Genomic DNA, 27,861 nt, shown 5'->3' on the forward strand with positions numbered 1-27,861 from the left:
TATACAGTAACTACAAAAAAATTCATTTAAAAATGTGTTCTTAAAAAAAAAAAAAAAAAAAGAAAGAAACAGAAGAAAAACCCTCCCTAACTCTCAATCACAAACTGAATTTAAAGGATGGCTAAACCCAGACCATCCGATACCCACCCAGCACTGGGAAGAACTGGACGGCCACAGTGTGCAGAACCTGGTTCACTTTCCAACAGTTCAGTGCTGAAAGCAAAGAGCCCCGTCTCTGGAAAGCGGAGCCAAGGCACTTGGACGCCGCTGGGGGCAGCCTCCCCGGCTCCGGGAAGCGAGTCCAGCTGAGGTAGCTCCCCGGACAGGGGCTCGAAAGGTGGGTCGCAGGCACCAGGGGAACGCTGAGGGTGTGCCCGCGGCCCGGAGGCCGTCCTCTTTTAGGACTTCTTGGCGGTCAGCTGGGCCACCGAGCCCAGGGCCAAAGGCACCACCGCTGAAACCACCTTGCTGGCAGCAGGAAGAGGCGCTGGCTTTGACTGGGGGCCAGAGCCACGAACCTTGCAGAGATTGTTCTAGGCAGCTGGGACTTTGCGGGTCGGTGGCGGGAACCTCTGAGGACTTCACAGCAGTTCCCAGGCCACGTGGTTGCCAAGTCCATCCTCAAACATTGGGGTTGTTTTTTTCCCGTTTTGCAGATACATTGCAGGCTTTATATATCAAAAGCTGAACACAACACTGAGAAATCCAACTTCCAGCCAGAACATGAAATTCCTGAAAATGCATGGTTTGTTTAAAGAAGAAAAAAAAAAAAGGAAGACAAGCCTTTTTAGGGAGACTACACATTAAGTTAAGCCACTAAAACAGAACGGGGCGGGGGGGGGGGGGGGAGAGCCCCACAGGGAGGGGCCGCCAGGAAGTGCTTGGGCATCACCGGCCGTTGCCGTAGCCGGGGAAGAGCTGGTGCAGGACGGTCTGCAGCGGCTGGTTCACCTGCATGGCATAGCCCCGGCCCAGGTCATAGCGGCAGGCCGGGCAGCTGAACACCTGGGCGCGGAAGGACCTGTCCAGGCAGTCCTGCAAGACACACATCAGGGAGAAGTTGTGCGTTCAGCTCCCCTGGCTGGAGAGAATGTCTCCCCACGGCCAGTAGCACAAGGCAGAGGTCCCCCCTGACCCCAGGCTTGCTCTTCAGCATCAGATATCCACCCCCACCCCAGTGTCCCAGGGTGTGGACAAGCCTTTGCACTGCGGTCATACCACCTGCCAGGCTTATCACTGCCTTAGAGGGCCTTCCCAGATGCCCCACCGGGCCACCGGGCCAGACCTACCAGCTGCCCTGTCTGCCCTCACAGCACACCCGCCTGCCCGGGCAGCCATCCCGCCAGGGATGTGCTCACGTGGAACAGGCAGACGAGCCTGGAGACCAGGGCTGCGTCCCACGAACCCTCAACACAAACACAGTGATGGCCCTCAGTGGTGCTGGGCAGCACACACCAGGGGAGGAGAGGCCTGCTGAGGCCCATCTCAGCGCCCACTCCAGCCTCCTGACCTCCCTGCCCCTCAGCCTCGCTGCTCTAAGGACCTGGGATACTGCTCACCACCACAGCCGCTTCCTGTCAGGCTAAAGCCACCTCCTCCAGAAAGGCTTCCTTCTGCCCTCAGCGCTCCCTCCCCAGACCTCAGGCACCGCAGCCACCTTCCCCTGCCCTGGGCCCCCAGCCAGTAAAAGGCCTGCAGAGGAGAAAGGCAACTCCCAGAGGCTGGCGGGAGAGGCTGGCGGGAGAGGCTGGCGGTCAGGCAGGGACAGCCAGAGCCCGGGAGCTGTGCTCCAGCAGAGCACTATGGGCACAGAGGGTTCAGAGCAGGGGAGCACCAGGACCGGAGGACCCAGCGAGGCCAGAGCCGCCAGCAGGACCTGGGGAAGGGACACTGGGCAGACAAGCTGTGGGCAGGGGTGGCTCCTCCCGCCCTCACCTTGCACACGTTGTGCTGGCACACGGTGGTGACGGGCCGGAACACCAGCTCCTGGCAGCAGATGCACTGGAAGGTCTCCTCCACCTTGCTCAGGAACACCTGAAACCAGGGGGCGTGAGCCGCAGGCCTGCCCGCAGCCACCCTGCCCAGGGGCCGTGACCAGACCTCCGTCATTCGGAGAACAGGCCCAGAGAGGAAGCCTCACCCGGGTCCCTGCACCAGGGTGGCAGGGCCGGCCGGCTGGGCCACCAGCACAGCACAGCAGGCGCTGTGGAGTCAGGCCAGGCTCAGAGCAGGCCAGCTCTGCGGACCACGGGCCGGGCCGGAGCAAGTGGGAAGACAGCGGGACCTCCAGGGCACCCAGCCCCGTCCTGGGGTCTGCGAATATGTCGCCTTACAGGGCCCAAGGGAGTGTGCAGATGGGTCCAGTGGGAGACACCCACCCCCACAGGGTGCCTTGCGGTGCTGGGAAGGGGGCCAGACCAGGCTCCAGCCCAAGGTGCCCCAGGAGGGCAGAGGCCATGTGACCACACAGGCACCTTCAAAAACGGAAAAAGGGGCTGGGGTTCTCCCCAGAACCACCAAAAGAACCAGTCCTCGGGTGGGCGGGGGCTCTGCTGTAGGGCACTGGCCTGGCACGTGTGACCCCTGGCTCGACCTGGGTTCGAGCCTCGGCACCGCATAAAAAATAAATAAAAATAAAGGAGTTGCATCCATGGGAAAAAAAAGAACCAGTCCTGGGCACACGTGAGCTTGGCCCCATGGCCTCGGTGGCCTCTGGGCCTTGGTACCTGGCAGCAGAGGCCACGCTGTTCCGGCCACTGGGCCGCTCACAGCAGCCCCCGGCGGAGCCAAGCCCGGAGAACGAGGACGGACTCCCGCAGGGAACCCCCAGGGCAGGTCTCAGGCTTGGGGTGATGCTGAAGGTGACCCGAGGACAGCCAGCTCCCGCCAGGACAGGGCCGAGGCAAAAGACGCCCCGACACTGACTCACAACGACCCCTCAAGGTCACTAGCCCTGCTGAGGGCAGAGGGAGCAAAAGGGATGTCCCTGGCTGGGGGGCTCCTCAGGAAGCCAAAGGAAGAACCAGCCACCACCACAAAGTCCCCAGGATGGCTGCCTGCGGGGACACAGCCACGCCCGCAGGGAAGGGGACGCCCAGGTGTGTGCCGGAGGGAAGGCGCCCGGCGGGGCCCAGCCAGGGCGCCTGCTGCTCACCACAGGGAAGGGCACACCGCACGGGCCACAACACAGGGACACTGCAGCCGGGTGTGCAGACACGGCAGGACACACTGCAGGTCACCCTAGGACGTCCAGAGTCAGCCAGAGCCAGGGCCAGAGCCAGCCTGACGGGCTGCGAGTGGCGGGAGCCGGTGGGGGCAGGGTTCCGGGGAGGTGGGAGGACACGTCTCTGAACTATGTGCTCACACACGCTAAGTGACAGCTGTGGGTGACATCTCCTACTCACCGGGCCGTCCTTGAGGGAGCGGAGGACCTCACCCCACAGCTTGGCGTTGGCCTTGTCCTCCCCGATGAGGCTGCGCTGCTGGGTCGTCAGGCTGTAGGGCTCCAGCCTCGTCTTCTTGGCGGCGCGGGTCGCGGGACCCCCCTGGCCTGGGGGAGAGGGGGGTCAGGAGCGGCGGGCACCCCTGCAGGGCCGCGGAGCTCGGCGGTACCCACCTGTGGACTTCCGCTTCCACTTGCCCTTGCCCTGCGGGGGGGACGCGCAGCCCGCGGCTGCCCTCTTGCGGTTCTCCTTCTCCCTCTCCCTGTTGGCCAGGGCTTGCAGGTAGCCCTCGGGGTACTGCGAGGGGGAAGGCCAGGAGGCGGTTTCAGGCTGCGGACCCTCGAGCGGTCACGGGCCAACCAGAGACGGGCCCACGTGCGCTGCTCAGTGTACCCCCGGCCCTGCCTCCACAGGCACCGGATGCCACCCCCGGAGCAACTCGGGTGGATGGGGACGGCTCCACCCAGCCCAGTGCCACCCCTGGAAGACAGAGAGCAGCGGGACGTGGATGAGCGCTCGCTGCCTAGGCACCTGGTCCCACCCGGGACTGCCCCAGCCCAGGTGGGCACCTCACACCAGGCCCCACTCGGCCCTGGCCGTCCCGTGACCTGGCGCCACAGGAAGCCTGGCCCACGCACCGCAGCCCACCAGCTGGCGCTGGGCGGAGTGGGCTCCTCACTCCCGACCGTACGGGTTGGTTGTCACCCCGGCTCCAAGGCCACCCACTCACGTCCGACCCTCCAGTGTTGTTTATCAAGAAAGCCTCAACTCTGACCCTGAAGTCCCCAGTTTTCAGTCCTGGGAACATTTCAACGCACAGACACAGGGCTGGAGCCCAGGAGGTGCAGGACACCCTGTCTGGACAAGCGCAGCAGCTGCGGCCTCTCCAACACGCTCGGGGCGCAGCAAGACCAGTCACAAGACTCCTGCCCCTGCAGGAGCTAAGGCCCCCCTCCCTGCCTCCGCCATTCCCATCCCAGCGCCCGGGCTTCCGAAATTCCCCTGCTGCACAAACATGTCCAAATGACACCCCTGTGACCCCCAGGGATAGGTGCTCTCGGATTCCCACTGGCAATTAAGATTCCTTAAATAGTCCTCGGCCTTCAGCTGCAGCCCCGAGGGGAAGAGCGGGACCCCTCACAGCGGCGGGGCAGGGAGCTCCCAGGGCCTGTCCTCCCCACAGCACAGCCACAGTCTGCTCTCGCCCCAGGATTCACGCATGAGGATCCAAGTGTCACCTGCACCTTCGACACCACTGGCCAGAGCACTGTGGGCCACAGCCAGCAGGGAAGCCCGGCCGGGAGCCCTGTGGGCCGCAGGGTGGTCTACCTGCAGCACGAGCTCAGGCCCAGAGCTGGCCCCCTGCCAGTCCACAGAGAGCCCCAAGACATACTCAAGGCGGGACCGCTGGGGGTCCAGGTGTGACAGTCTCAGCCACAAGGGTCCCAAGCCAGGTCCCCACTGCACCAAGCAGCAGGCCTGGACAGCGCCAGGCCCACGGTGGCCCAGCCAGGACGCACCTGCATGGTGAGCCCCAGTCTCTTGATGCGGTCCTTCCCCTCCTTGGTCCAGGGCCCAGGCTCGTCGTCGTCTCTCCGCAGGAGGTAGCGCCACACCAGGAAGCCCGACTTGCCCTTCTCAGGCCAGTACTTCACGACCTGCGGAGGGCAGCCATCAGCTGGGCCAGGCTAGGACACGGGAGGCCCACGGGGCCTGGGCGCGGGGGCTGGCCGCCCGCGGTGGCTCACCTTGTAGATGCCGTCGTAGCGGTTGCCCTCGGCGGGCGCGTACTTGCTATGCTTGCCGCCCTTCATGTTCCGCACCACTCTGACTGGCTTCCCCGACCGCCAGTCCTTGGCCTCGGCCCCTACTCGGTCGTTGATGGGGGCACTGCAGTTGAGAGCCAGCGCCCTGCGGGGACAGTCGGGCCACATGGAGACTGGAGCGCACCCCAGGAGGGGCAGAACCTGAGCCGGGACTTGTGCTGCAAACCCAGTCCCTGCAGGTGGGACTACTCGGCTCGGCTGTGCTGAACCTGGGGCCTGCGTGATCACAGCCAGGCGCAGCTGGGAGACCGGCAGGAGGATCTCAAGTTCAAGGCCTGCCTGGGCAACTTAGAGGCTGTCACAAAACATGAAGGGCCAGGGCTCGGCCCCGTGGTCAACCTGCTTGCCCAGCACAGCGAGGCCCTGGGCTCGGCTCCAGAGCCATTAAAAAAAAAAAAAGGAAACCGGGTGGGCAGGCCACCAGGGGGAGATGGGTGCAGAAACCGAGTACACCAGGGACCGCAGCTGCACAGCTTGGACCCGTGGAGTCCCCATGCCCCTCCCAGAGGCCCAAGCAACATGCCCACCCAACCAGGCACAGGCCCCCCAGAACCACGGGCCAGAACCCATCCCGAGGCCTCTGCTACGGCGACAGCAGGCGAGCGACATGCTGCCGCCACCTCATATTGGAATGGACCTAGACAGGTCTCCACAGAGCAAGCGTCCTGTCCACCCTGCGCCTCCCGCCTCTGGCCCCCAGCTGAGCGTGAACAGCTCTTCTCGAGCCTGGTTGGTGGATTGGAGGTCAGGCACAGGAGGCTTCCTGGTGACACAGGGTGGGGCTGGGCACTGCCAGGGCCAGGAGGCCACCTCATCAGGTTGGAGAGAAAAAAAGCCACCACGCTCTCTAGAGACAGCACTGTTCTGCAACAGGACTTGAGAGGTGTGTGCCCAGATGTCACCCCACGTGCGGTGTCCGAGCTGGTCCCTTGGTTTCTGAAAACATGTTTAACAGTCACTGGGATCAAAACGCCCCCAAGGAGGGTGGAGCGACCCCCTCTGGTTTGGCTACTCGGTAACCGGCACTGGCTGCTTGGGGAGACCACGTCCCCGCCTCACTCTTCAGTCTCTTAGAGTAGCACCAGAAGGTCAGGAGGGACACTTCCAAGGCTCTTCGTACAGAGAGCTTTTCAGACATTTGGTACCGATTTGTATTTCTACAAAAACGGAATTAGAGTCCCTGCCTTAGCACTTCTCAATACTGTGAGCTTTGAAGAAACGTTTTGGACTTGGAGGCCGATTTCACAGGAAGTGCCTGGGATCCCGCCTGCTTCCACCCACAGGGTCTGGCCGCTGCAGGGCACAGTTCTTCATGGTCACTGGGCAGCTCTGGCCGCTGCAGGGCACAGTTCTTCGTGGTCACTGGGCATTTCTTTTTTGAGTTATTTCCAAGTCCTTTGCTTTTGTTTTGAGACAGGGTCACATTAAGTCACCCAGGCATCTCAAACTTGCAATCCTCCTGCCTCAGCCTCCTGAGGACTTGGGATTAGAGGTGACAGCCACCATCCCTGACCTAGGTTTCTTCCCAGTGGTCTTTTTCCTTGGTGGAGGGCACCAGGGGTTGAACCCAGGGGCGCGCCACCTCGGAGCCCCAGGCCTATCTTATACTTTATCTACAGAGTCTGAGTTGCTTAGCGCCTCACTAAGTGCTGAGGCTGGCTTTGAACTCGAGATCCTCCTCCTGAGCCACTGGGATTATGCACGCGGCCACCGTGCCCAGCTTCTTTCAGGTTTTTAGGTTTTTTAAAATATTTTCTCAGTTGTAAATGGACACAACACCTTTATTTCGTTTATTTTTATGCGGTGCTGAGGATGGAACCCAGGCTAGGCGAGCCTATTAAATAAGAAATGACAAGAGGCCGGGCTCGGGCTCAGGGGTCGAGCGCGTGCCTAGCACCTGGAGGCCCTGGGTTTGATTCTCAGTGCTGCATATAGACAAAATAAAGGTCCAGGGGAGACTAAAAATACATACGAAAATATACATTTAAAAGAAATTTTAAAAGCCCTTTACATAGAAAAAACAATCATCGTATATAAGGTGTCCCACTGTCCTCAACGGTCATCAGCCCTGTGCACAGGTGTCACTGAGGCACTCTACGCGGTTTAGGTCATAAGATCTTTCACTCTTTCCTTTAAGCTTTGTGATGACCTTCATGCCGAAAAGCCCAGCTGTCCCGTGGTCAGGGCGCGGCGACCTCCCGGCCTCTGCAGGGCAGCTGCGAGCCCCAACCCTCGCTCACACGGGGTCTGCGGTCCTGCAGCGCGAGGCCCGTAGCCTCAGAGCTGGAGACGATGGCCATCTGGCCGTTTATGGAGAGCGTCCACTCCGTCCCTCTGATCGACCCCCTCGTCCCAGCCAACACAGGAGGGGGCTCCTGGCCGCCCTCACATGACCCGCAGGCCTCCTGCACCTGCCGCCAGGCCCAGACCAGAATCAAGGAAAGGGGAGACAAGACGGGCCCCTGGCACGCACCTGTTGGTGTTGGTGAGCTTCTGGTCACAGGACTGCTCTGCAGTCCGCTTATTGCCAGAGAGGTCGCGGCCACCGCTACCTGTGTACGTGAAAAAATTCCCATGGTCCTGCAACAGACGGGAAGGGCGGTGAGCCCCCGCACAGGGCGGGCGGCCTGCAGCCCAGCCACGCGCCGGGCCCGGCCCAGAGAGGAGAGGAGCTGGGGTGTGGGTGCCGGAACCTGAACCCTGCTGGGGCGCATGGCTGCGAGCAGGACGGGTGTGGCCCAGCGGGACCCAGGGGACCCAGCGACGCCACGGCTGGTCAGGAGCCAGGAGCAGGGAAGCACTCCCTCCAGAGGCCCCGGCCAGCGGCAGAGCCAACCGGCCACACCGCAGGACCCATTCCCAGGAGCCCCGGGGGCTCAGCCTCAAAGAAAGGAAGGAGAGCAGTGGAGCCCGCGGGAGGGGACAGTTCCAGTTTGGGAATGAGAGCAAGTCTGGAGCTGTGGTGGGGACGGCTGTGGCACGGCCACACGTGTGTGCTCAAGCTGAGGTCTCGTGACAGTCTGGGTAGGAGGGTCCCCGAGAGCTCCTGCGTTCAGGAGCATCCAGAGGCCAGGTGCCTGGGCTGGGGGAGCTGTGGCCAACAGCCCCTGCCCACCTGAAGGGACCCGCTGGCAGGGCGACTCCGCCCCACGGCCCTGCTCCCTCTCTTGCTCCCTGGCCGCCACGGGCTGAGCGGTTCTCCATGGGGCCCTTCCACCATGATGCGCTGCCTCACCTTGGGCCCAGAGCAGTGGACCTGGCTACCTGTGGACTGTGACCTCTGACCCCAAAAGCCCAAATCCTCCAAGTTGTTCTTGTCAGGTATTTAGGTCAGAGGGACACAAAACCCGACTAAGACGTGTCCCCAGACCTCCCGTGGCCACGCAGAGCCTCAGACGGGGCCAAGCCCTCCCTGAGGCGTCTCCCGCAGCTGGTCCAGTCCCTCCCTGGCCGTGGCTTCCACAGCTAAGATGGAACCACAACTGTCCCAGCTTCCCGATGCCCCCAGCCCCACAGCCGACTCAGGGCACGTCTCCTCTCCTCGCAGAGGGCACGTGGCCTCCCCGGGCACTTCAGGCCTGAGTGGGTGGAAAAAGGGCCCCCAAACACAAGCATCCTGTCCGGGACCGTCAGTGGGACCACCGACAGCCACCGGGATGACAGGAGGAAGCTCGTCCACGCGGCAGCCTGGACAGGGGACGGCCCCGGCAAGGCACTGGCCCCCTGCCTCCCAGTGTGCACTGTTTACCATGAGTTTGGAGCTGGGGGAATCCAGGGGGGGTCCGGGGGGGGATGCCCGCCTGCGGGAGGCACTGGGTTTGACTATCAGCACCACAAACAAATGAAAAAGTGAAGGCCCCTTAACAACAAAAAAACTTATTAAAAAGTAAAATGGACTTGGGTTCTGAGACTTTCAACGTGATGTTTCTGGACCACAGTGGACCCCAGGTGACAAGACCACGGGTGGGGGAGCCCACCTGGGACAGGCACACCAGCTGAGACTATGTATTCACAATGAAAAGTGAAGCAAGGGCTGGGGACACAGCTCAGTGGGTAGAATGTCCACCACAAGCCCAGGCCCTGCCTGGCTTCACCCCCAGCACCACGAAGGAAAAGGAGAAAGGGAAACAGCAGGCCGGGCCGTGGGCAGGCGATCCACGGCTCGGGAGGCTGAAGCAGGAGGATCTTCAAGATTGAGGCCAGCCTCAGCCACGCAGCAGGGCCCTTTCTCAGAAGGAGAAGGGCTGGAGTGTGGCTCCAGGGAGGGCTCCCCTAGCTTCACCCCACGACTAAATACAACCAGAACACCCCACTCACCACGTCGTCCTCGTACCCCCCGGCCAGCACCAGCGAGTAGGCCCCGTCATTGCTCCGGCCATGGATGCCCGCCACATGAGGCCTATGGACACCCGACTCGCTGACCTGCAAACCCATCAACAAACAAATGAGGGCTGGGGATGTGGCTCCAGCGGTCACCCGCTCGCCTGGCATGCGCGGGGCGGGGCGGGGCGCTGGGTTCCATCCTCAGCACCACATACAAATAAATAAACAAAAACCCACAAACAAACATTGAAAAACTTTCTCTCTTAAAAAAAAAAAAAAAAAGGAGACACCTCTGGCCCCAACTGTGGCAGAGACCCCGAGGCCCCTGGAACCCACCACCTGCAGCAGCTCCCGGCCCAGCCAGCCCCAGCCCAGCCCCAGAGGGCACCCCTCCAGCCCTGCAGTGGGCACACAGGAGAGGCTGCGCCTCGGAGGACACTGGCCAACGGCCACCCTCTGCTGGGCAGACTCGGGATTCAGGCAGCTGCTCAGCCCAAGACGTTTAGAGCCTGTCACTGTCAGGCCTGGCTGGCTGCGGGGACGGGGGTGGCACGGCCCTGAGCTCCTGGCCTGTCTGGACCTGCCGCCCCAGGGACACCCTCCCTCTCTGCCACTTGAGTGGGTCTCCTCCTGGCCAATTCCACGCCAGGAAACCGGGGGGACACAGAGTGGGTGGAGGCCCAAGACCGCAGCCCAGACCCCCCAGCCCTGTCAGCGGTGCCCAAGCAGCTGCTCCTCCACCTGGCACACGTCTGAGGGGGACAGATCCCAGCTGTCGAGTCAGCCAGGTGCAGGTGCTGTCACCACAGACTGACCTGGGCCAGAGCGGACCCTGACAGGCACTTTGTGGTGGAACGCGCAGCCGCTTCTAGGCGGGTCTCATGGGCCTCCGAGGGGTGAGCACTCAGCCCCCCCTGGCGACAGGCCCCCCGGGCTCTCCCCTCCCCGCAGCCAAGGTGCCCTGGGGGCCTGTCCCAGCACTGCCTGGACACTGCCACGAGAACTGCCCGACCTGCAGGTGGGCCCGGCAGCCCCGAGGGGCTTGGAGGCAGCACGTGGGGGAGCCTGCGCCGGGACCTCAGGTACCTGGACTCGGAACCGCCACATGGTGCCCACAGGGATGCCAGGGATGGGTCCGTAGTGGTTGGAGGGGACGATGGTGCACTCCTTTGTGCGTCCCACACACGCCATGCCCTGTCCGGCAGGGAAACAAGGGAACAGTGTGTGAGCGGCCGCTGCAGGGGCGCGGGGCGGCGGGCGCGGGGCGGCGGCGGCCTACCTTGCCCCAATCCCGCTGCGAGGACGACGTGGCCGAGGCCATCTTGGCCTTCTTCTTGCTCTCCTTCAGCTTCTCGCCGGCCAGCACCACCTCGCTGGCGTCATTCCGACAGTCGGGGCAGTACCTGTGACCACCTGGGTGTCAGCTGGCGGACGACTGTGGGAGCAGACGCGTCCTTCCGCCTCCAGGCCGGACGCTGCCCTCCCGCCCCCATCCTTCTGCGCCGCCCCAGATGGGGACATGCAGCCCAGGACCCACTCGGGGATCTCAACAGCCACATGCAACAGGGTCGACCCCCCAGGAGAAGAGGTCCTGTCCACAGCAGGCTCTGGCCCCTGCTACTGAGGGTCCCTCCCAACAGGGACAGAAGCCAGATGGGACGGGGCAAGACCCAGCAGGTGCCTCTGTCCCCCAGGGCCGGTTTCCCCACCCCCACTGAGGGGGGGCAGGACAGCAGGGCCCCTGCATGCAGGAAAGAGGGCCCAGGGCCCACAGGACGGCCACCTGCCCCCCGGAACACAGTGGCCAAGAGGCTGCTTTGGCACCCACCAGAGCAGTGAGCCTATGTCCCTGCCAAGTCCCAGACCCACGGGGGGCTGCAGAGAGAGCCCCTGCGGCCACCAGCCACACCTCGTGCTGCGGCCCACTCACCACTCGGGTTCGATGGGCACGCTGCTGAGGGGCGGGTCGAGGCAGTCCAGGTGGAAGGCCATGTCACACTCGTCACATATCAGCTGCTTGTCGGGGTCCTCGCGCCTCCCGCAGCTGTGGCAGGCGCAGATGCGGCACAGCTTGTTGGGATCGTCCTTGCAGTGCTTGCAGGAGGGGCCGTTCTTCCCTGCACACGTGAAGCAGGGTCAGGGCGGGCTGGCCGGGCGGAGGCCCGAGCCCCCGGGCTGTGCGGCACCCAGGCCCAGACTCACGTCTCATGAGGTTGTCAGCCACGGGGCTCCCTCGGCCAGGGCACTCGATCTTGAAGACTTCGTCCACAAAGGCGATCCGACAGTTGTTGAGAGCGTCACCTCTGGGGGATGACATGGGAACACGAGAACATTCCACCAGGTTCCGTAACAGCCGGCTCACGGCTGCCTCTATGAGGGCCAGGAGGTGCTGAGGGCCTGGCGCACCTCCTGCCCATCCCTACTGAACCGCACGAGGACACGGCAAGCCAGTGTCATCCTGTGACGCACCTGGCAGGTGGTGTGCACTGCGGGAGCTCGAGCCTAACTTGGCTCTCCACCAGAGCCACCACGGAGCCTGACCACCTGCCCAGGAAAACACCCAAGAGCCCTTCTGTCCAGTAAACAACGCAGGATCAACACGGCCCTCAGCCACACCCGGGGGACAACGTGTGAGGCTGACGTTTCCAGAGTCTACACGACCCCAGCATGGAGCAAGGGCAGAGGACGGGCCAGGGAGCGAGGGCAGAGGACGGGCCCGAGCAGCCCCAGGGCCCAGTGCTCTGCTTCCGCCCCGTCACCCAGCGCGCGCACACACCCTTGGAGACAGACGCAGCAGGACAGGTGACCAGCTGCCGGGAAGACGTCTGATCATCATCGTGGACACACTGAACAGCCAGCCTCAGCGGGGAGGTGCCAGGAGAGCAGGAAGACCCACCACACAGCCAGGCACTCCCGGCCCTTGCCATCGATACAGGGCACAGCGAGAACACGACCCGGGCACCCGCCAAGAGATCCAGCCTGCAGGAGGAGGGCGTCCACCCCGAGCAGCACAGAAGAGTCACCAAGAGAGGTCACATCCTGGGCCAAGAAACACCTCAAGACTCAGAACCACACCGAAGATGTTCTTTGCCCATAAGGAAGTCAAACAAGCATCGCTAATCAAAAGACAATGGGAAGCCAAGCAGGTAATCCCAGAGGCTCGGGAGGCTGAGGCCGGAGGATCACGAGTTCAAAGCCAGCCTCAGCAACTTATCGAGACTCTAAGTACCTTAGCAAGACCCTGCCTCAAAATAAAAACCAAAAAAGGGCTGGGATGTGGCTCAGTGGTCAGGTACCCCTGGCTTCAATCCCAGGTACCAAAAAAAAAAAAAAATAGATAATGGGAAACTCTCTAAGCAACCCTCTTCAAAATTAGCCGCAAGTCAGAGAAAGTCTCAAAAAATTTAAAATGCAATTAAGATAACCAGTTGTGGGCAGGGTCGTGGCTCGGTGGTAGGGCGCTGGCCTAGCATGCATGAGGCCCTCGGCTGGATCCCCAGCACCACGCAAAAATAAAAACTAAAATAAAGGAAAGCACTGTTCAACGCCACGGTCTACAGTCCTACGTCCAGCCTGGAGAGCAGGGCCACCCACAACAGGCCGGAGGAGGCTGCCCAAAAGACCCATGAAAGACAGACAGAACCACAGGACATGACAGCCAGTCGCACAGACGGAGGATGGCCCTCCAGAGGGCCGAAGGAGGAGCTCACAGGAAAGGGGCGACTCCTTCAAAACTACAGGCACCCCGACTGGACCGCGGCAGCCCAGCCCGGACGGCCTCTGGACCATTCAAGAAACCGGATTCATAAACACAATCTCCTCAAAAGTATCCAGACCCCCACAGACACCCCAGAGCCTAAAGAGGATGGGCATCGGCTCTAGCAGGAGCAGGGGAGCGAGCGCTTCCTGCTCATGTCCTGAGGCCAGTGCTGACCAGACCAGCGACAGCCACACCAGGCTCGCACACTGACCCCTGCTCCTCGTGAACCCGCCAGCCTGGAGACGGGCATGAGGCCCTGGCTCCGTCCCAGCACCACAGAAAGCAAACCTCAAGACACCCACGTGCCCCAGCCGAGTGGACGGCTGGGACAGTGGTCCTCCGTGCCAGGGGACGCTGGTCAGCAGCTGATACAAGCAACAGGAGCGTGTGTCCCCAGGAAGTCATGCAGAAGGGGAAGCTGACCGCAGAGACCACCTGCCACCACACCCCCCACCGACGGGACATTCCTGGCACCCAGAGAGCACCGCTGCTGGCTGGAGGGGTGGGGGCCACGAGAGGGTGACAGGCCAGGTGCCACACAGGCCCTATGTCCCAGCAACGCAGAGGCAGGCCCCCCTCAAGCCTGGGAGTTTGAGAGGGGCCCGAGGGAGGGATAAGACCTCGTCCCACACACAGGAACGGGGGCAGCCCAGGCACCGCCCCAGCAGCCCCCCCAGGGCTGGCGGTCAGGGACCTGCCTCGTCCAGGCTCTAGGCCTCCCCCTGCCCTCTGAGGATGGTCAGGGGAGACTGGAATCCCCACTGAGGTCCGAGCTGGCCCGGGGCGGCGGCTCACCCGATCTTGACGTTGGCGTACAGCTCCCGCGTGGTGCGCGTCTCCCGCTTCCTGGTGATCTCGGCGTCGTACCAGAAGCCGCGCTCCTTGGGGTAGTCGGGGTTGTAGTTGAGCATGACCACCTGGCCCACCTCCAGCTCCTGCCACTTGAGGATGGTGCGGGCGCGCGCGCGGACGTCCCTGGGCCTCATGGAGACCACGCCGTTCTCGGGGTAGCTGCGAGAAGAGCGCAAGCCTGACATCCTGTGGGACCCGGAGCCACAGGGTGTCAGGCTGGGCCCTCAGCCGCCACCAAGGCTGGTGCAGAACAGGCTGCACTGCAACACCAGCTGGCCGTGAGGGCCACGCTGGAGATGCGGGCGCACCGGGCAGGCGGCGGTCCTCCCGGAGGCCGGACCTGACAGGGCTCTGGGCCTGTTCTGGAAATCGTGCGCAGATGGCATCACACCAAGGTGAGGTCACACTGGAGCAGGGTGGGCCCGGCTCTCTACCCTAGGAGATGGGGACACGCGAGGAGGTGACAGCCTAGGACAAGGGCTGCCGGGCCCAGGAGAGGCGGGGGCCAGGATTTCCTCCAGACCTTCAGGGGCCCACCCTGCCCAACACCTTGACCTCACTCCCACCTCCAGAGGCCGTCACTGCCGTCCAGCAGGTGGTGCCACCATCACGGTGGCCCTGAGAGGCGGACACAGAGGAATCCCGGGGCGGGGCCCGGCCTCTCCCGCACGGGGACTTTGGCTCTCGGTCACAGGGAGCCTCCACTCCATAAGGGCTCTCCCCCCAGCCACGTGGAAGGCACCGGACAGCGCAGCTCAAGGAAGCCTGCGGCAGCGGAGACTGGACCCCAGGCAGCCCGGGGCCACGCCACGCCCAGCAGGCTGCTCCTGCCGAGCCCAACAGCAGGGCTCTCTCCCGGCCACTGCCCGTGAGCCACGGGTGCCAATGCGTCTCAACAAAGCTTCACTCAAAACACAGAAGGTGGCCAGAGTCGGCCCTCGGTCATAGTTTACAGACCCCCAACAAGAGGACATGGCTCTTGTCCAGCAGGAGCACCGATTCCTTCTCCCCTAACTACAGACTTGAGCTCAGGAGGCCAGACGCTGTCCCGGAAAGGACAGGCCCACCAGCAGGAGGAGTCCTGGCGCCCAGGTCACAGCTCACTCCCAGGCAGGCAAGGCCCTCACCCAGTGGCCGGGGGCACCTCAAGGGAGGGGCAGAGCCGTGAGTGGTCACGGGTGAGAAGACTGTCCGCAGGCCAGGAAGCGCCGGGCCACAAGCCCGCCCTTGCTCCCTGCCCTGGACTCCAGGCTCCAGGCCTGGACAGGGGGAGGTCCGGAAGTGAAGCCTCCAGAAAGACAGCGTCCCATAGGTGGCCCAGATGGCCTGGCGTCCACTCAGGGACCACACCTGCACCCGCTCAGAACCGGGTACACAGCAGGCGCTCAGAGAAAGACCACACGGCACAGAGCTTCTGCTGGGGGAAAGAGACAAGATGCCAGTCGGCGTCCCCCACGGCGTGGGGCGTGGCTAGACCCAGAGGCGCGGGCAGCCTATGGCGCGAGGGCCAGCCCGGAGACTCACTCGTCGTACTTCACACGGTAAACGATGTCCTCTTCGGGACTCGAGCCAGCGGTAGAGCTGCTGGGCTCGTCCCCAGATGGCGGTCTCTTCAACACCCTGACCACCTGAGCCTCGAACCACGCGCCCATGCCGGTGTCGCGGGCGTCCACGTAGTCGTTGACCTGGGGGCAAAGACACTGACTTGCTACAGCCACGTGGGAGGGACACTAGGGCCGGGCTGTCCCCTGGGGCAGGCGTCCTGGCAGCACAGGTGCTGGGCAGTGAGCCTGGCCTCTCCCACCCCACGTCAGGACACCCACGAGTGTCCAGACACTGCCCAGGGTCCTTGGGGCAGAATCACCCAAGACGAGAAGTCCCAGCTCCTGGAGCCACAGCAGCCGACGGGTCACCTCCTAGTTCCTGTCCTGGCTGCCGGTGGCCTGGAGCAGAGCCACCTGCTCATCAGGAAGCTCTAGATTAAGGTCTTCCTGGGAAGCACTTCCTGACCCACGAGGGCAGTAAATTCAGAAACGTCACAGCCACCACACTGCCCCAGGGGACATCCACTGCCTCAATGCTAGGCTCCATCCTTAGGGGTCACCAAGGGGTCCCAGAGGACCATGGTCGCCTGCAGGAGCACGAAGACTGCCCTGGCCACTTCTAGGGCGGGAGCCAGGTGACCAGCAGAGAGGGCGGCCTGAGGGAGGGAGGAGGGCGGGGCCGGCGCCCCCAGCGGCCCCCAGCCTCACCTTGTACAGCCCCAGCTCCGTCTCCTCCCACGTGCTCTCCTCCGGCTGCTCGGCCTTGCCTTCCGCCTCGGCGGCCGCCTCCCCGTGGGTGGAAGACTTGTCCGACTCGCTCTGGCCCAGGCCGCAGCCGGAGTCCGTGTCCGAGAGCTCCGCGTCCTTCTCCCTGAGGCCGGGCGGCGGCACAAGGCTCTGGCGGACCAGCAGCTGGATGGTGTCGTTCAAGCGCACGTCGTAGTCGAAGAGCGTGTGGCCGTCCTCCATCTGCAGACACACCGGGACAGGCGTCCACCACGGGCCCCGGACAGGTCCACACCAGAGGCAGCAGAGAAGGCCCCTGGGGTGGGGTGGGGCCGTCCTCCTCTAGGGCGCACTCCTGGTGCCTGGGACACAGCACAGTGGCCGCTGGACGACTAGCACTTCACAGCTCACACGGGTCCCCTCTGCCACAGCTCACATGGGACTCCCAGGACACACCTGGCCACAACCAGGGACACGTGGCGTCTGGGTATGCTGACCACAGTGGTGGAGGCTAGGGCTGCTGCCCAGCATCACCCCTGAACACCCCTGGCCGGGAGCCGACTCTGCAGGTCCCTGGGAGCCGTTCTGGGGACGGCTGGAGCTGGCCACAGCACCACCCTGCGCCACAGGACCACCCGGACACCCCACCCAGACCTGATGGCTCCCTATGGCTGCTGTCGGTCGGTGGTGTCCAGGGCACTCAAAGTGCTGAGCCAGCACCTACTCCATGCCAGGGGCGCCCCTCATGACCACCACTGACGCCCCCAGACAGGGCTTGTGGCCCTGCTTGCAGATCGCCTGGGTTCAGAGCCAGAGCCCTGGGAGGAGGGAGGAGGGAGGAGGGAGGAGGGAGGAGGGAGGAAGAAGGGGAGGGAGGAGGGGAGGGGGAGGGAAGGAAAGGGGGAGGGGGGAGGAGGGGAGGGGAGGAGCGGAGGGGAGGAGGGGAGGAGAGGATTGGAGGAGGGGAGGAGGGGAAGGGAAGGGAGGAGGGGAGGAGGGGAAGGGAGGGAGGAGGGGAGGAGGGGAGGAGGGGAGGACAGGAGGGAGGAGGACAGGAGGGGAGGAGGGGAGGAGGGGAGGAGGAAGGAGGGGAGGAGGAAGGAGGGGAGGACAGGAGGGGAGGAGGGGAGGACACGAAGGGAGGGGAGGAGGGGAGGAAAGGAGGGAGGAGAGGAGCGAGGAAGGAAGGAGAGGAGGAGGAAAGAGGGGAGGGGGGAGGAGGGGAGGACGGGAGGGGAGGAGGGGAGGGGAAGAAAAGAGGGAAGAGAGGAGCGAGGAAGGAAGGAGGGGAGGGGGAGGACGGGAGGAGGAGGGAAGAAGGAAGGAGGGAGGAGGGAGGAGGGAGGCAGGAGGAGTCAGCTTCCCTCCTCTGCACATAGCAGCTGGTGGCTCCTGATGGGGGTGGGGGGGCACACTGGGGCCAGGGAAGGCCTGGTCCTGCGGGAGACACAAGGTACGGAGAACCCCAGGACAGGGGCCCACAGCAGGAGGGTCTTGGGGCCCACACCAGCCCTGGACGCAGGAGCAGCTGGCACAGATGGGGGGAGAGGTCAACAGCAAGTCACGCAGCATGGTCCACAAGGCCAGCAACACCAGAGACGGGAGGGACTCACACAAGACCATCCACACCTGGAGCATCCTCAGCCACAAGCAGGTGACACACTGCACCCTGGAATGACCTGGTGCTCAGCGAGCGCCAGACAGAAATGTCCCGCGGCGTGCAACTCCAGTTGGGGGTATCCAGGAGTCCAGAGGCCGGATGGGGGGGCAGCAATGGGTACAGCTCCTGGAGGGGAGCCCCTGCCCTGCCCCCACCAGAACCCGCAGTGCTGACCAATCAGCAACCCAGCCCCCCCCCGCCGTGAGCACAGGAGCATCAGGGCTAATGGTGTGACACTGTCGTGGGAGACACATGTCATTGCCCCTGTCCAACCCACACAATGTCCCACACCCAGGTGAGCCCAGAGGAGGACTGGCCTCCAGGGAAGACGCATCCAGGCAGGCCACAGCTGGGCTGCTGCGCAGGTGGGGCCGAGAACTTCCACCCCCAACCAAGAGAGGGCGAGCCTGAAGAGGAGGCCAGACAGTGCACCCCAGGGCCACACCCCACGGTCAGGCAGGCACTGGCCCCTCACTGCTGCCACATTGAGAGGGCCATTTTCTGGGTGGACGTCCTGGGCAGAGCAATGTTCCTGGCCTCCGCCCACTCTGAGACAGGAGCTCCCCTCCAGTCATGACCACAATGTCCCAGCACCGCCTGCTGTCCCCAGGAGAACCACTGAACACAGGCCTCACATGTTCACGATGCTCGCTGTCCACCAGAGCAGCAGCAGGGCAGCTGGGGCCTTCTGCACCCACACATGCCGAGGCCAGCAGCTATGCCCAGAGACACCCCGGCTCCCGCACCAAGGGCAATGGGGCCGCAGAGGGGGCTGCAACCACTGCCCACTGGAGCCAGCAGGGTGGAGGCCCAGACGGGAGGCACCGTGCCAACCCAGCAAAGTGGACAAGATGGCAGGAGAGCTCGAATACAGCCAGGAGCAGCCACAAGGCACACTCCCCCTTTGTCCCATTCACACAGACGGCGCAAGAGGAGAGACCAGAGGGCCACCGGCAGCGCCCAGGGAGAGGAGCCGGTCAGATGGGGACACCCATGCTGGGGGACCAGGGAACCCCGACGCAGGGCAGGGCGGACCCAGGAGACCCGCTGAGGATCCAGCCTGCACCCCAGTCCCTCTTCTTCAAGTTGTTAGGGACAATTTCGTGTTAGGGACACCCTGCAGAGCCCCGGCCCTTCAGACAACAGGACGGCGGGGCAGGAGATTCCATCCAACCGCCTAGGTCATGGCCAGTCATGGCCACGAGGGTGCTCTCTGGGCACAAAGAGCAGGTGTGGGGAGACAGGCCAGGCTCCAGCTCCTGAACACAGCCACCGGCCACTCAGACTCATGCCACATGGAGAAGCCGAAGAACGGCGAGCGATGCCCAGCCCCTACCACAGCTTGTGGCAGAGAAGCCGGCGGCCCGCAGGCCCCAGGCCCTGGCCCTGGCTCCCGGGTGACAGACAGGGCGCCCCAGCCTGGGTGGGTGATGGGGAGCCTGAAGTTCCAACTCAAGGCCAGTGACATCAACATAAGCTATGAGAGCCGAGCCCAGGAAAGGCCCACCTCACGTCAGTCGCTTCCAGTGTTAAAAACTAAGCGAGGCTAATGGTGTGGCTCACCCGGGGCCTGCCCCCTGCGCGTCCTGTCCCCTGAGCCAGGCTGGGTTCCATCCCCAGCACCACAGATCCTGGGACCTTCCATAGTGACCTTCCGCGGTCGAATGAACCCACAGGGAGCCCCGGCCACAGCTTCGGCAGCACGCTGGGCCTGAGGGGAAACTGTCCTGGTGCGTCCGTCACGCGGGCGACACACAGTGGACGGCGCAAGTTGGTTTTTAACTACTAGCGCAATTTTTCCACGTTAAGTGGACAAATCGTTTGGAACCAATGCCTCTGCCGTCTGAGACCGCGCTGCTGCTGTGGGGTCCCGGAGACCGCCTGAGCTCAGGATGCGCTGCACCCCACCCTCCGAGCCTCCCTCCTGTCCTGGGGACCCCACATCCTAACTCCCACCAGGGGTCTGTCTTGGGTCTTGACTCTGCAGTACTGGGCACTGAACCCAGGGTGCTCCACCCCTGAGCCACACCCCTAGCCATTTGGAGGCATGGTCTCCCTCCAGTTGCCCAGGCTAGCCGCCAACCTGCGACCCTCCTGCCTCAGCTGGGACTACAGGACGGCCACCAGGCCTGCCAGCACCCATCCGCTAATCTTTCCAAGAAGTCGGCCTCTACCTTCGCCAAGCTCACACCGTTCTTATTGCATTAGTGTCTGTTCTCGTCTTTACTTCCTCTCTCTTAAGTGCTTTGGAATTACTTTTCTGGTCTTCTCTCATTTCTTCAGATATCGCATCAGTTCTAAGCTTTTCTTCTTTTCAAATACAAACTCGATGATGCTAGAAGCTTCTCTCAGAGCTGAGTGCTGCGGCCCACACCTGCAATCCCAGGAGGCTGAGGCCAGAGGATGGCAAGTTTAAGTCAGCCTCAGCAATGTAGCAAGACCCTGTCTCAGAACACAAAATGGGCTGGGGCGGTGGCTCAGTGGTAGAGCAACCCTGGGTCCAACCCTAGGACCAAAGAGAGCCCCTCTCAGAGCGCCCTCAGCTGCCCCTGTAGAACCTGTGTTTTCTCAGTTGGTCACATTTCCCCAACCCGTTAGGTCATTTAGGCTCCCCGATTGTCATTTCCAAACACATGGGGGGCTTGGTGGCTTCTGGCTATGGTTCTGTTGGGCTCTGCAGGCGGGCTGGGCAGGGTCAGCACCTCATGTTGCACCTGGCCTTCCTGCGGTCTGCACTCCGGAAGCCCGAGGGGACTCTGCTTTCTCTGCTATTAGCTTCAGGTTCCGACAGAGCCACAGGAGGAAGTCCTGTGTCATCCAGAACTTCTACGTCCCCCAAGTCCTGGCTGCCGGACCTATGATCCCCTGGGAAATACGTTCAAACCCCCTTTGGTTGCATCTGTGATGGTTCCGCTGTTTGCACGGCCCCCGAGATAACCAGAGCGGGAGGGAAACTCTACCTCACCACTGAGCACTGTGGCAGGGGACCGGGCACAGGGCCACCCTGGCACAGGCTTTATTCTCAGTTTGTGACCAGCGAGGCGAGTTTCCATAAAGGTAGACTTCTTAACCTCTCATCATCAAGTGCAGCAAAGTTAAATGTCCAGAGACGTCAGCACAGCTGGTGCCTTCACCACGCCTGTCGTCCTGTGGCTCAGGAGGCTGAGGCAGGAGGACTGCAAGGTCAAGGCCAGCCTCTGCAACTTACTGAGACCCTGTCTCAAAATAAAAACTGTTTTAAAAGAGGGCTGGGGATGCAGCTCAGTGGTGGAGTGACCCTGAGCTTAACCACTAGGACCAAAAAATTTAAAAAATAAAAATAAAAAGCAGCTGTGCCCTGACTTCTGTCCTAAGGCCCTTAGCCTGTCACTCTGCTCCATCAGGTAGTGACATCTGCCCAGGGCAGCCATGGCAACCCTGCATTTAGGGGCAAAAAAAAAAAAAGAAACGGAACAATCAAGAAGCCCAGGAGCGTCACCTAGAGTAAGGAACACATGGTACACCCACGAGGCCACCAGGGCAGGGGGCTGGTGCACATGCAGACCAGCGGACAGGAGAATCGGTGACCCAGGCGCCCGCCAGGTGGCCTCCCTGCAGACGCCCCACAGCTCCAGGAGGGGCCAGGCACAGCCGGGGATCACGGTCCCAGACAGCGTCTGCCCCCTGGCCCTGTGACGGCAAAGGACACTTGTGTGCTCCAGGTCTGAGACAGCTGCGTGCCATCGCAGGCCCCACCTCGCTACCTCGGGGACCTGCTGTCGGAGGACTCGTCTCCAGCACACGACTGTCCACGGCTCCTTAGGAGAAGGGACGCCCACCCGATGCCAATGCCCCTGCCCACGCACCACCTGGCGGCCCTGAGGCGCGGCCCCGGGTTTGTCCGCGTCAGCAGAGGTGACTTTAAAGTCATGACTAAGGAGAAGAAGCAGGCGCCCCTCCCAGGGGTCCCTGGACTGCAGATGCTGCCCTACAGGCCAGGAATAGACTAAGTGGCCATCCTCCAGGGGCCTGGACACGGGGATTCGGGGAGGAGTGGAGGGGACAGAAACCATGAGTTTTGGGCCAAGGGGGACCTTGCATCTGAGAAGGAAGCATCTGAAAGGGCCAAGAGGCTGGACTTAGGGGTAAGAACCAGCAGGGACTGCTCTGGCCCCCAGTGTCCCACCAGCCTGGCCAGAGGGGTCAGCACACACCTCAGGGACAGGCACATGCTGGACACAAGGATGGCCCCTGATGACAACGAACTCAGCCCCTCCTGAGGCAGGCATGGCGAGGGCCCTGGAGGTCACCGCGGGGACGACAAGGCCCAGAGGACTAGCACAGAGGTGTCCAGATGCCAGTGACTGCCATGCGTGTGATGGCCTCCTGAGGACCAAGGAATGTCCAGCTCGTTAGGAGGGCACGAGGGACAGTGCGAGGACACGCCCGTGTGGTCCAGCCCTGGCATTCCTCGGCTTTCGGGGTCTCGGCACCGACAGAGTCCGCAGACACCAAAGCTCTCGGGGCTCCCCGGTCAGCCGGGAGCCTCAGGGGACCCAGGCCAGGTGCCCGAGAGCCCCGCCTGGAGAGCTCCTCCCGCACAGCTCGCCTGGGACCCGCTCCGGGCAGCTCCTCCGGGGGGCCATGGCGCAGAGGCCTGGGGCGGTGCCGGGAGGCCCACAGGGCCCATCTGGACACACCGTGAAGCTGGTCCTTGGGTTTTGGGGACAGGGTCTCACCGTGCTGCCCAGAGTGGCCTTGAACTGCTAGGCTCCTGCAGCCCTCTCGCCTCCACCACGGGCCGCGGGCGCGGGGCAGTGGGCTGCTCTCAGGGCTGGACGCACCCGTGCCCTCTCATGGCGGATGGTCCAGGGCAGCTTCTGCATGCAATGCAGGGTCAGCAGAGGCCGCCCACAGGTCACCCCACTTACACTCCCACACTCCACAGGCCCCGCTGGCCCTGGCTGGGGGGACGAGCCCCCAGAGAGGCTCAGCCTCAGGGACGGGCCCCTGTCTCAGAGGGGCTGTCACATTTGCCACCTGACCCTCCTGGGAGAGGAGACAGGAGCCAGGCCGGCTGCAGCAGCACTGTGACAGTCCCTCAAGTCCGTCTTCCGAGGGCCGGAGCCAGGGCCTGGCACATGCTAGCGCTCCACCATGGCCAGGAGGGCTGGCTTCTCTCACTAGGGTCCCGCTGGGTTACTGCCACGGACCTCTGTCCCCACCTCCTGTCCCCGTGCACTCCTCCCCACACCATCTTGAGTGACCTGTCACAGTGACTTCATGTGGCCTTGAAGGCTGCCTGGTAGACAGAAATGGCTCTTTTCCTAAAGCAAATTATATACTAAGTTAGCAGTTTTCAGCTGGGCCATTCTGCCCCCAGGAGCCCTGGAATGATACTGGAGACGAGTGTGGCTGTCACAATTGGGGGCGGTCCCAGCCTGGAGCAGTGGAGGCAGGGGACAGGCTCAGCACCTGCAGTGCCCAAGCCGCCCCCCAGAGAGCGACATTGTGCCCAAGCCGCCCGGAAATGCTCAGATGTCCTTGTGCAGTGGAGCCCTGAGCTAAAGGCTCTCAGGGCTACTCCCCGTGAGCCAGGCTCGGTCAGCGGGCCACCACATGGAATGTCCATAGGCTGCCACGCGGAGGGCCACAGCAGCCACGTTTGTAAAAGGGAACATGGAAAGTGAGGAGTGGCCGGGGCTTTGAGAAGATGAGGTGAAACGCAGACACTACCTGAGCAGGCCTGGGCGCCACTGATGACCGCTATTGTTATTTTTCTGGACATTAAAAAAAAAAAAAAAAACCCACATGGCCAGATGCCTCTCCCAGGCCCAAGCTGGCCTCCCCAAAGTCCCCGTGAGCACAGCGGGCAGCGGGTCCTAGGTTTTTGCCAATGAAGCGACCTTACGGCTGCCCTCCAGCCCAGAGGGGACCACCAGGCCATCCCCACTGCCGGCGCCCTGAAGCTGGTGGGCTCTACTCCAGTCCCCCACCCTCACAGCGGGCCTCCTGCTGCCATGCCATGTCTCTTTAAGAAAAAAAAAAGGAGAGAAAGTGGAAAAGGGCGGGGCGTAGCCTGGCAGCATGGAGCTGGCATGTGCCAGGGCCTGGCCTCAGCCCCAAAGGAAGGGTGTGAGGCCGAGAAAAGCCAGCTGCAACCGCGAGAAGGGCCGGCCCCTCTCACTTCTTCCACTGGTTACGGCACAGACCTCTGTCCCACCTCCTGTCCCGTGCACCCTCCCTGCGCCTGGCCACTTCCTAGCTGCGCAACCTGGGAAACTGCATCACTGCTGAGGCTTGACCTCCCTGCCGCGGAAACAAAGCCACCACCGCAGGGGACGAGCCCTGGACAGGGACAGGAGTGGCTGCTGGGGCTGCACAGGGACCTTCCCCAACTACAGAGCGGCCCTGAGAAGCAGCACAGGCCACAACCTCAAGGTTCCGGGAGGGTCCGGCCCCCGCCAGGCAGGGGTGGCCACGGCTAGGCTGCTGGGCCAGGCGTCCTGGGAGCCCACATCTCGATCACAGGCAGCAGCCAGGGGTGTGTGACCACACAGCGCCACAGTGGCGCGGATCAGGTTTCACATTACAAATGGAGGGAGATGGCTCTGCCTGGCGGGATGTCAACCGTCTGGCTGCACCAGGATCCCACTGCGACAAATGCGGCCCAACAGGGAAAGGAGAGGACAACAGCACAAACACTGGACTCTAGTGGCTGCCGGATGTGAAGTTGGGGATGACGGGCAGGAGGCTGCAAGTGACTTTGAAATAGGTCCCAACAACAAGCTGGGCCCGTAGGCAGGGACCCAGAGAGCTGCGGGATGAAGCGACTGCCACAGTGAAGCCCACGCGGCGGTTCTTCGGAGTCCCGGCTCCTCCATCTCCTCCGAGCTTGGAGCCTGACAAAGAGCAGGCGCTCGTCCACCTCCGGATCCTACACTCAGGGTCCAGCTGCCACACACTGAGGCACACAGAGGTCTCCAGAGTCTTATGAAATCAGAGACATCGTGCTCAAACCACACAGTCCTGCCACGAAACGCAGCCACCGGGAAGAGAAGGGGCAGGAGGAGAGCCAGGGGCTCGCCTGGGAAGGGGCCTCCCGCGCACATGGCCTCCCGCGCACATGGCAGCCCGTCAACCCGAGTCCTCAGGGTCTGCTCTCCTCCTCCCTGGGTGGGACTGTTAACATGACCCCTAGAACACTCACGTCACCACCAAGTCTGCAGCAGGAAGGAGGCCAACCTGGGCCTCCTAGGGCGCCAAAAGCCCAAGAACATCACCACATCCCATAAGCACGCCTACGGCCCCAGGACGCGGGGCCTGCCGCAGCGAGTTTCCAATCTAGACAGCAGATGGCAGCAGCCTCCTGCCCAAACTCCCACACGCAGGGCCCACAGCGCCCACTGACTTCCACCCACTTCAGTGGCCTCGCAGCCTCGTCACCTCAGTCCGGCAACTGCAGGCAGCCCAGCAGATGGACCTGTACCTCCTAGCATACCTTTGCATCCCACCTGCCACCTCACTCATGGCCTGCCCGTTGTGCCCCAAGACACCAATCAAAGCAGAAACCCCCAGGTGCCAACAGAAAGCCTTCCCAGATGGGGGCCGCTGCTTGCAGGATGGCCACTTTAAATGCTGCAAGGGACTGGGAAGAGAGCCCTGGGAAATGAGGCAAGGAGACCCCTGCAGAGACCACCCGGTCAGCCCGAGGGGTGGGAATTCCCGATTAGAAAGCACCATCTCTGGACTTTGAATAAGCTCATCCAGATTTCTAGGAAACACTCTCGGGGTCTGCCAATTAGTGGCCTGGGTGCAAGCTGTGGGCCATCAGGATGTTTTAGAAGAAAAACCTGGTCCCTTTCGTCCTAACGGCCTCCTGCATCTAGGCCCTTCTTCAAAATTCCAAAGCTGTGGGTCACCTCCAACTTCTTGCTCTAGAAAATATCTTGAGGGAGCCTTAAAAAAAAGAAGAGTTTGAAAGCCCAGATGCTATAAATTCAAGTGCCAGCTGCCTGCCTAGTGTGTCAACGTGCGAGTCCGGCCTTTGTTCCTTCCCCTCACAGGCATCTGAGGTTTCTGTAAGACTTCTTCCGGGAGACGTGAAGCGGGACCAGGGGGGGGTGGGAACTGTATCTGCTGGTGGCGGCAGAGGCGGGGTGCCTAGACCAGCAAGAACAAAGGTGGGCCAGCGGGCAGCCTGCCGGCTGGCTTACCTGCTTGCCCCTATAAAACAGCCTCTGCAGGCCTGGCTCCACGTGAAACACCTCTTGAATCTTCCGCCTCAGCTCCTCCACCTTGGTCAGCCTGGACAGTGAGTTCACAGTGTGGGTCTCCTTCCCGTCCATGGTGCGCACCTGGACCCACATGGTGTCAGCGCTGATGGAGGAAAAGAAAGCAGGACGGAGGGTCAGTTGTGCCACCAGGCCATGTCAGGCTATACTGGGATCATGGTTACTTCTGTCCAGTTGGTGGACAGTATGAAACTCCCAGAACGTCCTCCAGACCTCCTGGTCCCGGTGGACTGCCAAGTCTCAACCAGGGCCAGGCAAAGTAAATTAAGGACTTAATGTCTTAATGACCAGCAAGTGTTGAGGATTGAGCAGGGAGGGAAACGAGATCTCAGGCCATCCAGCGCAGCCCACCATCCGTTCACAGCAAAACCAGGTCCCGGGCTGGGGGGGCCCCGGGCCGAGCGCGCGCGCCGGCTCGTTCATTCATTCCCGGGATTCGTGTCTACACAAGAGGGACTTCCCAAAGTCCGGAGTGGGTCGCAAGTTGTGAAGTCCCGGGACAACTCCACTAAGTGGGACCGAGGAGGCAGGACCCCACCCGCGACCCCCGAGTCCCGGGACCCCTTGGTGCCCCCCCGCGCGCGTGCGCGGCCAGCCCCGCCGTGGCCATGGCAACCGGCCGCCCCGTCCCGGCCGCCCCCGCGCGCGCGGGGCGACTCACCTTGGCCCCGCGGCGGCCTGAGCCCCCCGGACTCCCGAAGTGCTGCCCCAGCGACCCTCTGGCACTCCGCCCGCGCCGCGCGGGTCGCGCCAGCAAACCCACGCCCACCCCCACCGCCCGGACGGACCGAGGGGCCCCTCTCGCCAAGTCCCTCCCCCCTTCACTTGAGCTGCCTCTTATTGGCTCCGCCGCACCCGGTCGCCCCGCCCCGCTCGCTCCCTATTGGTCCTGACGCACCCGGGGAACTCAGGGCGCGCGAAATCAGGCTCGGGCGCGACAATTGAATCGCGGGGCGCCCCGCGCGCAGGCGCGGAGACTGACATCCTCCCGGGCGGCTCACCGGGCCCTCCCCCACCCTGCCCGCGCGCCCCCCGCCCAGCTCCGCGACTTGCTGCTCGCCCCCGCCCAAGCCAGTGTACCGGGTGAGGCGTGGGTAAAGCGTTTGGGACCGCGTGCAGGGCAGCCCCCGTGCGGGCATGAGTGCGCCCATGCTGGCCGCGCGTCCCGGTCCACGCGGGAAAGTTCTGCAAAGTCCCCGAGCCCGGAGCACCCAGTGTGCCTGGCCCGGGCTGGCACCCGGATCCGCCCTGCAGCTCACCTCTCTGGCTGCCGTGATCCACTCTTCCGCCTGCGCGCTTGACCCGGCTGGGGATGGCGATGGAGCTGCGTGCGTGGCTCGGATCCCGCGCGGACCTACGTGGTACCCGGAGTGCCCACTCGGCCAACGCTGCCCGCCGCGCTGCCAGCTGCTCTGATTTTTTTCCCGCGAAAACTGGCGTTTGGGAGTTGCCGG

General features: G+C 63.1%; 1 protein-coding gene across 1 annotated transcript; it reads right to left on the reverse strand.

The window, feature by feature from the left end:
• Positions 1–888: 888 nt before the first annotated feature.
• On the reverse strand, positions 889–27,729 carry Uhrf1 (ubiquitin like with PHD and ring finger domains 1). The gene is made up of 17 exons (XM_077105928.1): positions 27,667–27,729; positions 26,330–26,492; positions 16,457–16,717; positions 15,729–15,889; positions 14,148–14,363; positions 11,795–11,895; positions 11,523–11,709; positions 10,872–10,995; positions 10,679–10,786; positions 9,587–9,691; positions 7,743–7,849; positions 5,192–5,354; positions 4,964–5,101; positions 3,617–3,740; positions 3,406–3,550; positions 1,936–2,041; positions 889–1,035 (listed from the first exon to the last, which is right to left on the reverse strand). Exons 2-17 carry the CDS (start codon positions 26,480–26,482, stop codon positions 889–891), a joined length of 2,346 nt encoding a protein of 781 aa, XP_076962043.1. The 5' UTR covers positions 26,483–26,492; positions 27,667–27,729.
• Between the last annotated feature and the right edge of the window lie 132 nt (positions 27,730–27,861).

The sequence above is a fragment of the Callospermophilus lateralis genome, chromosome 1 (assembly GCF_048772815.1).
Source record: "Callospermophilus lateralis isolate mCalLat2 chromosome 1, mCalLat2.hap1, whole genome shotgun sequence".
NCBI classification, from domain to species: Eukaryota; Metazoa; Chordata; class Mammalia; order Rodentia; family Sciuridae; genus Callospermophilus; species Callospermophilus lateralis.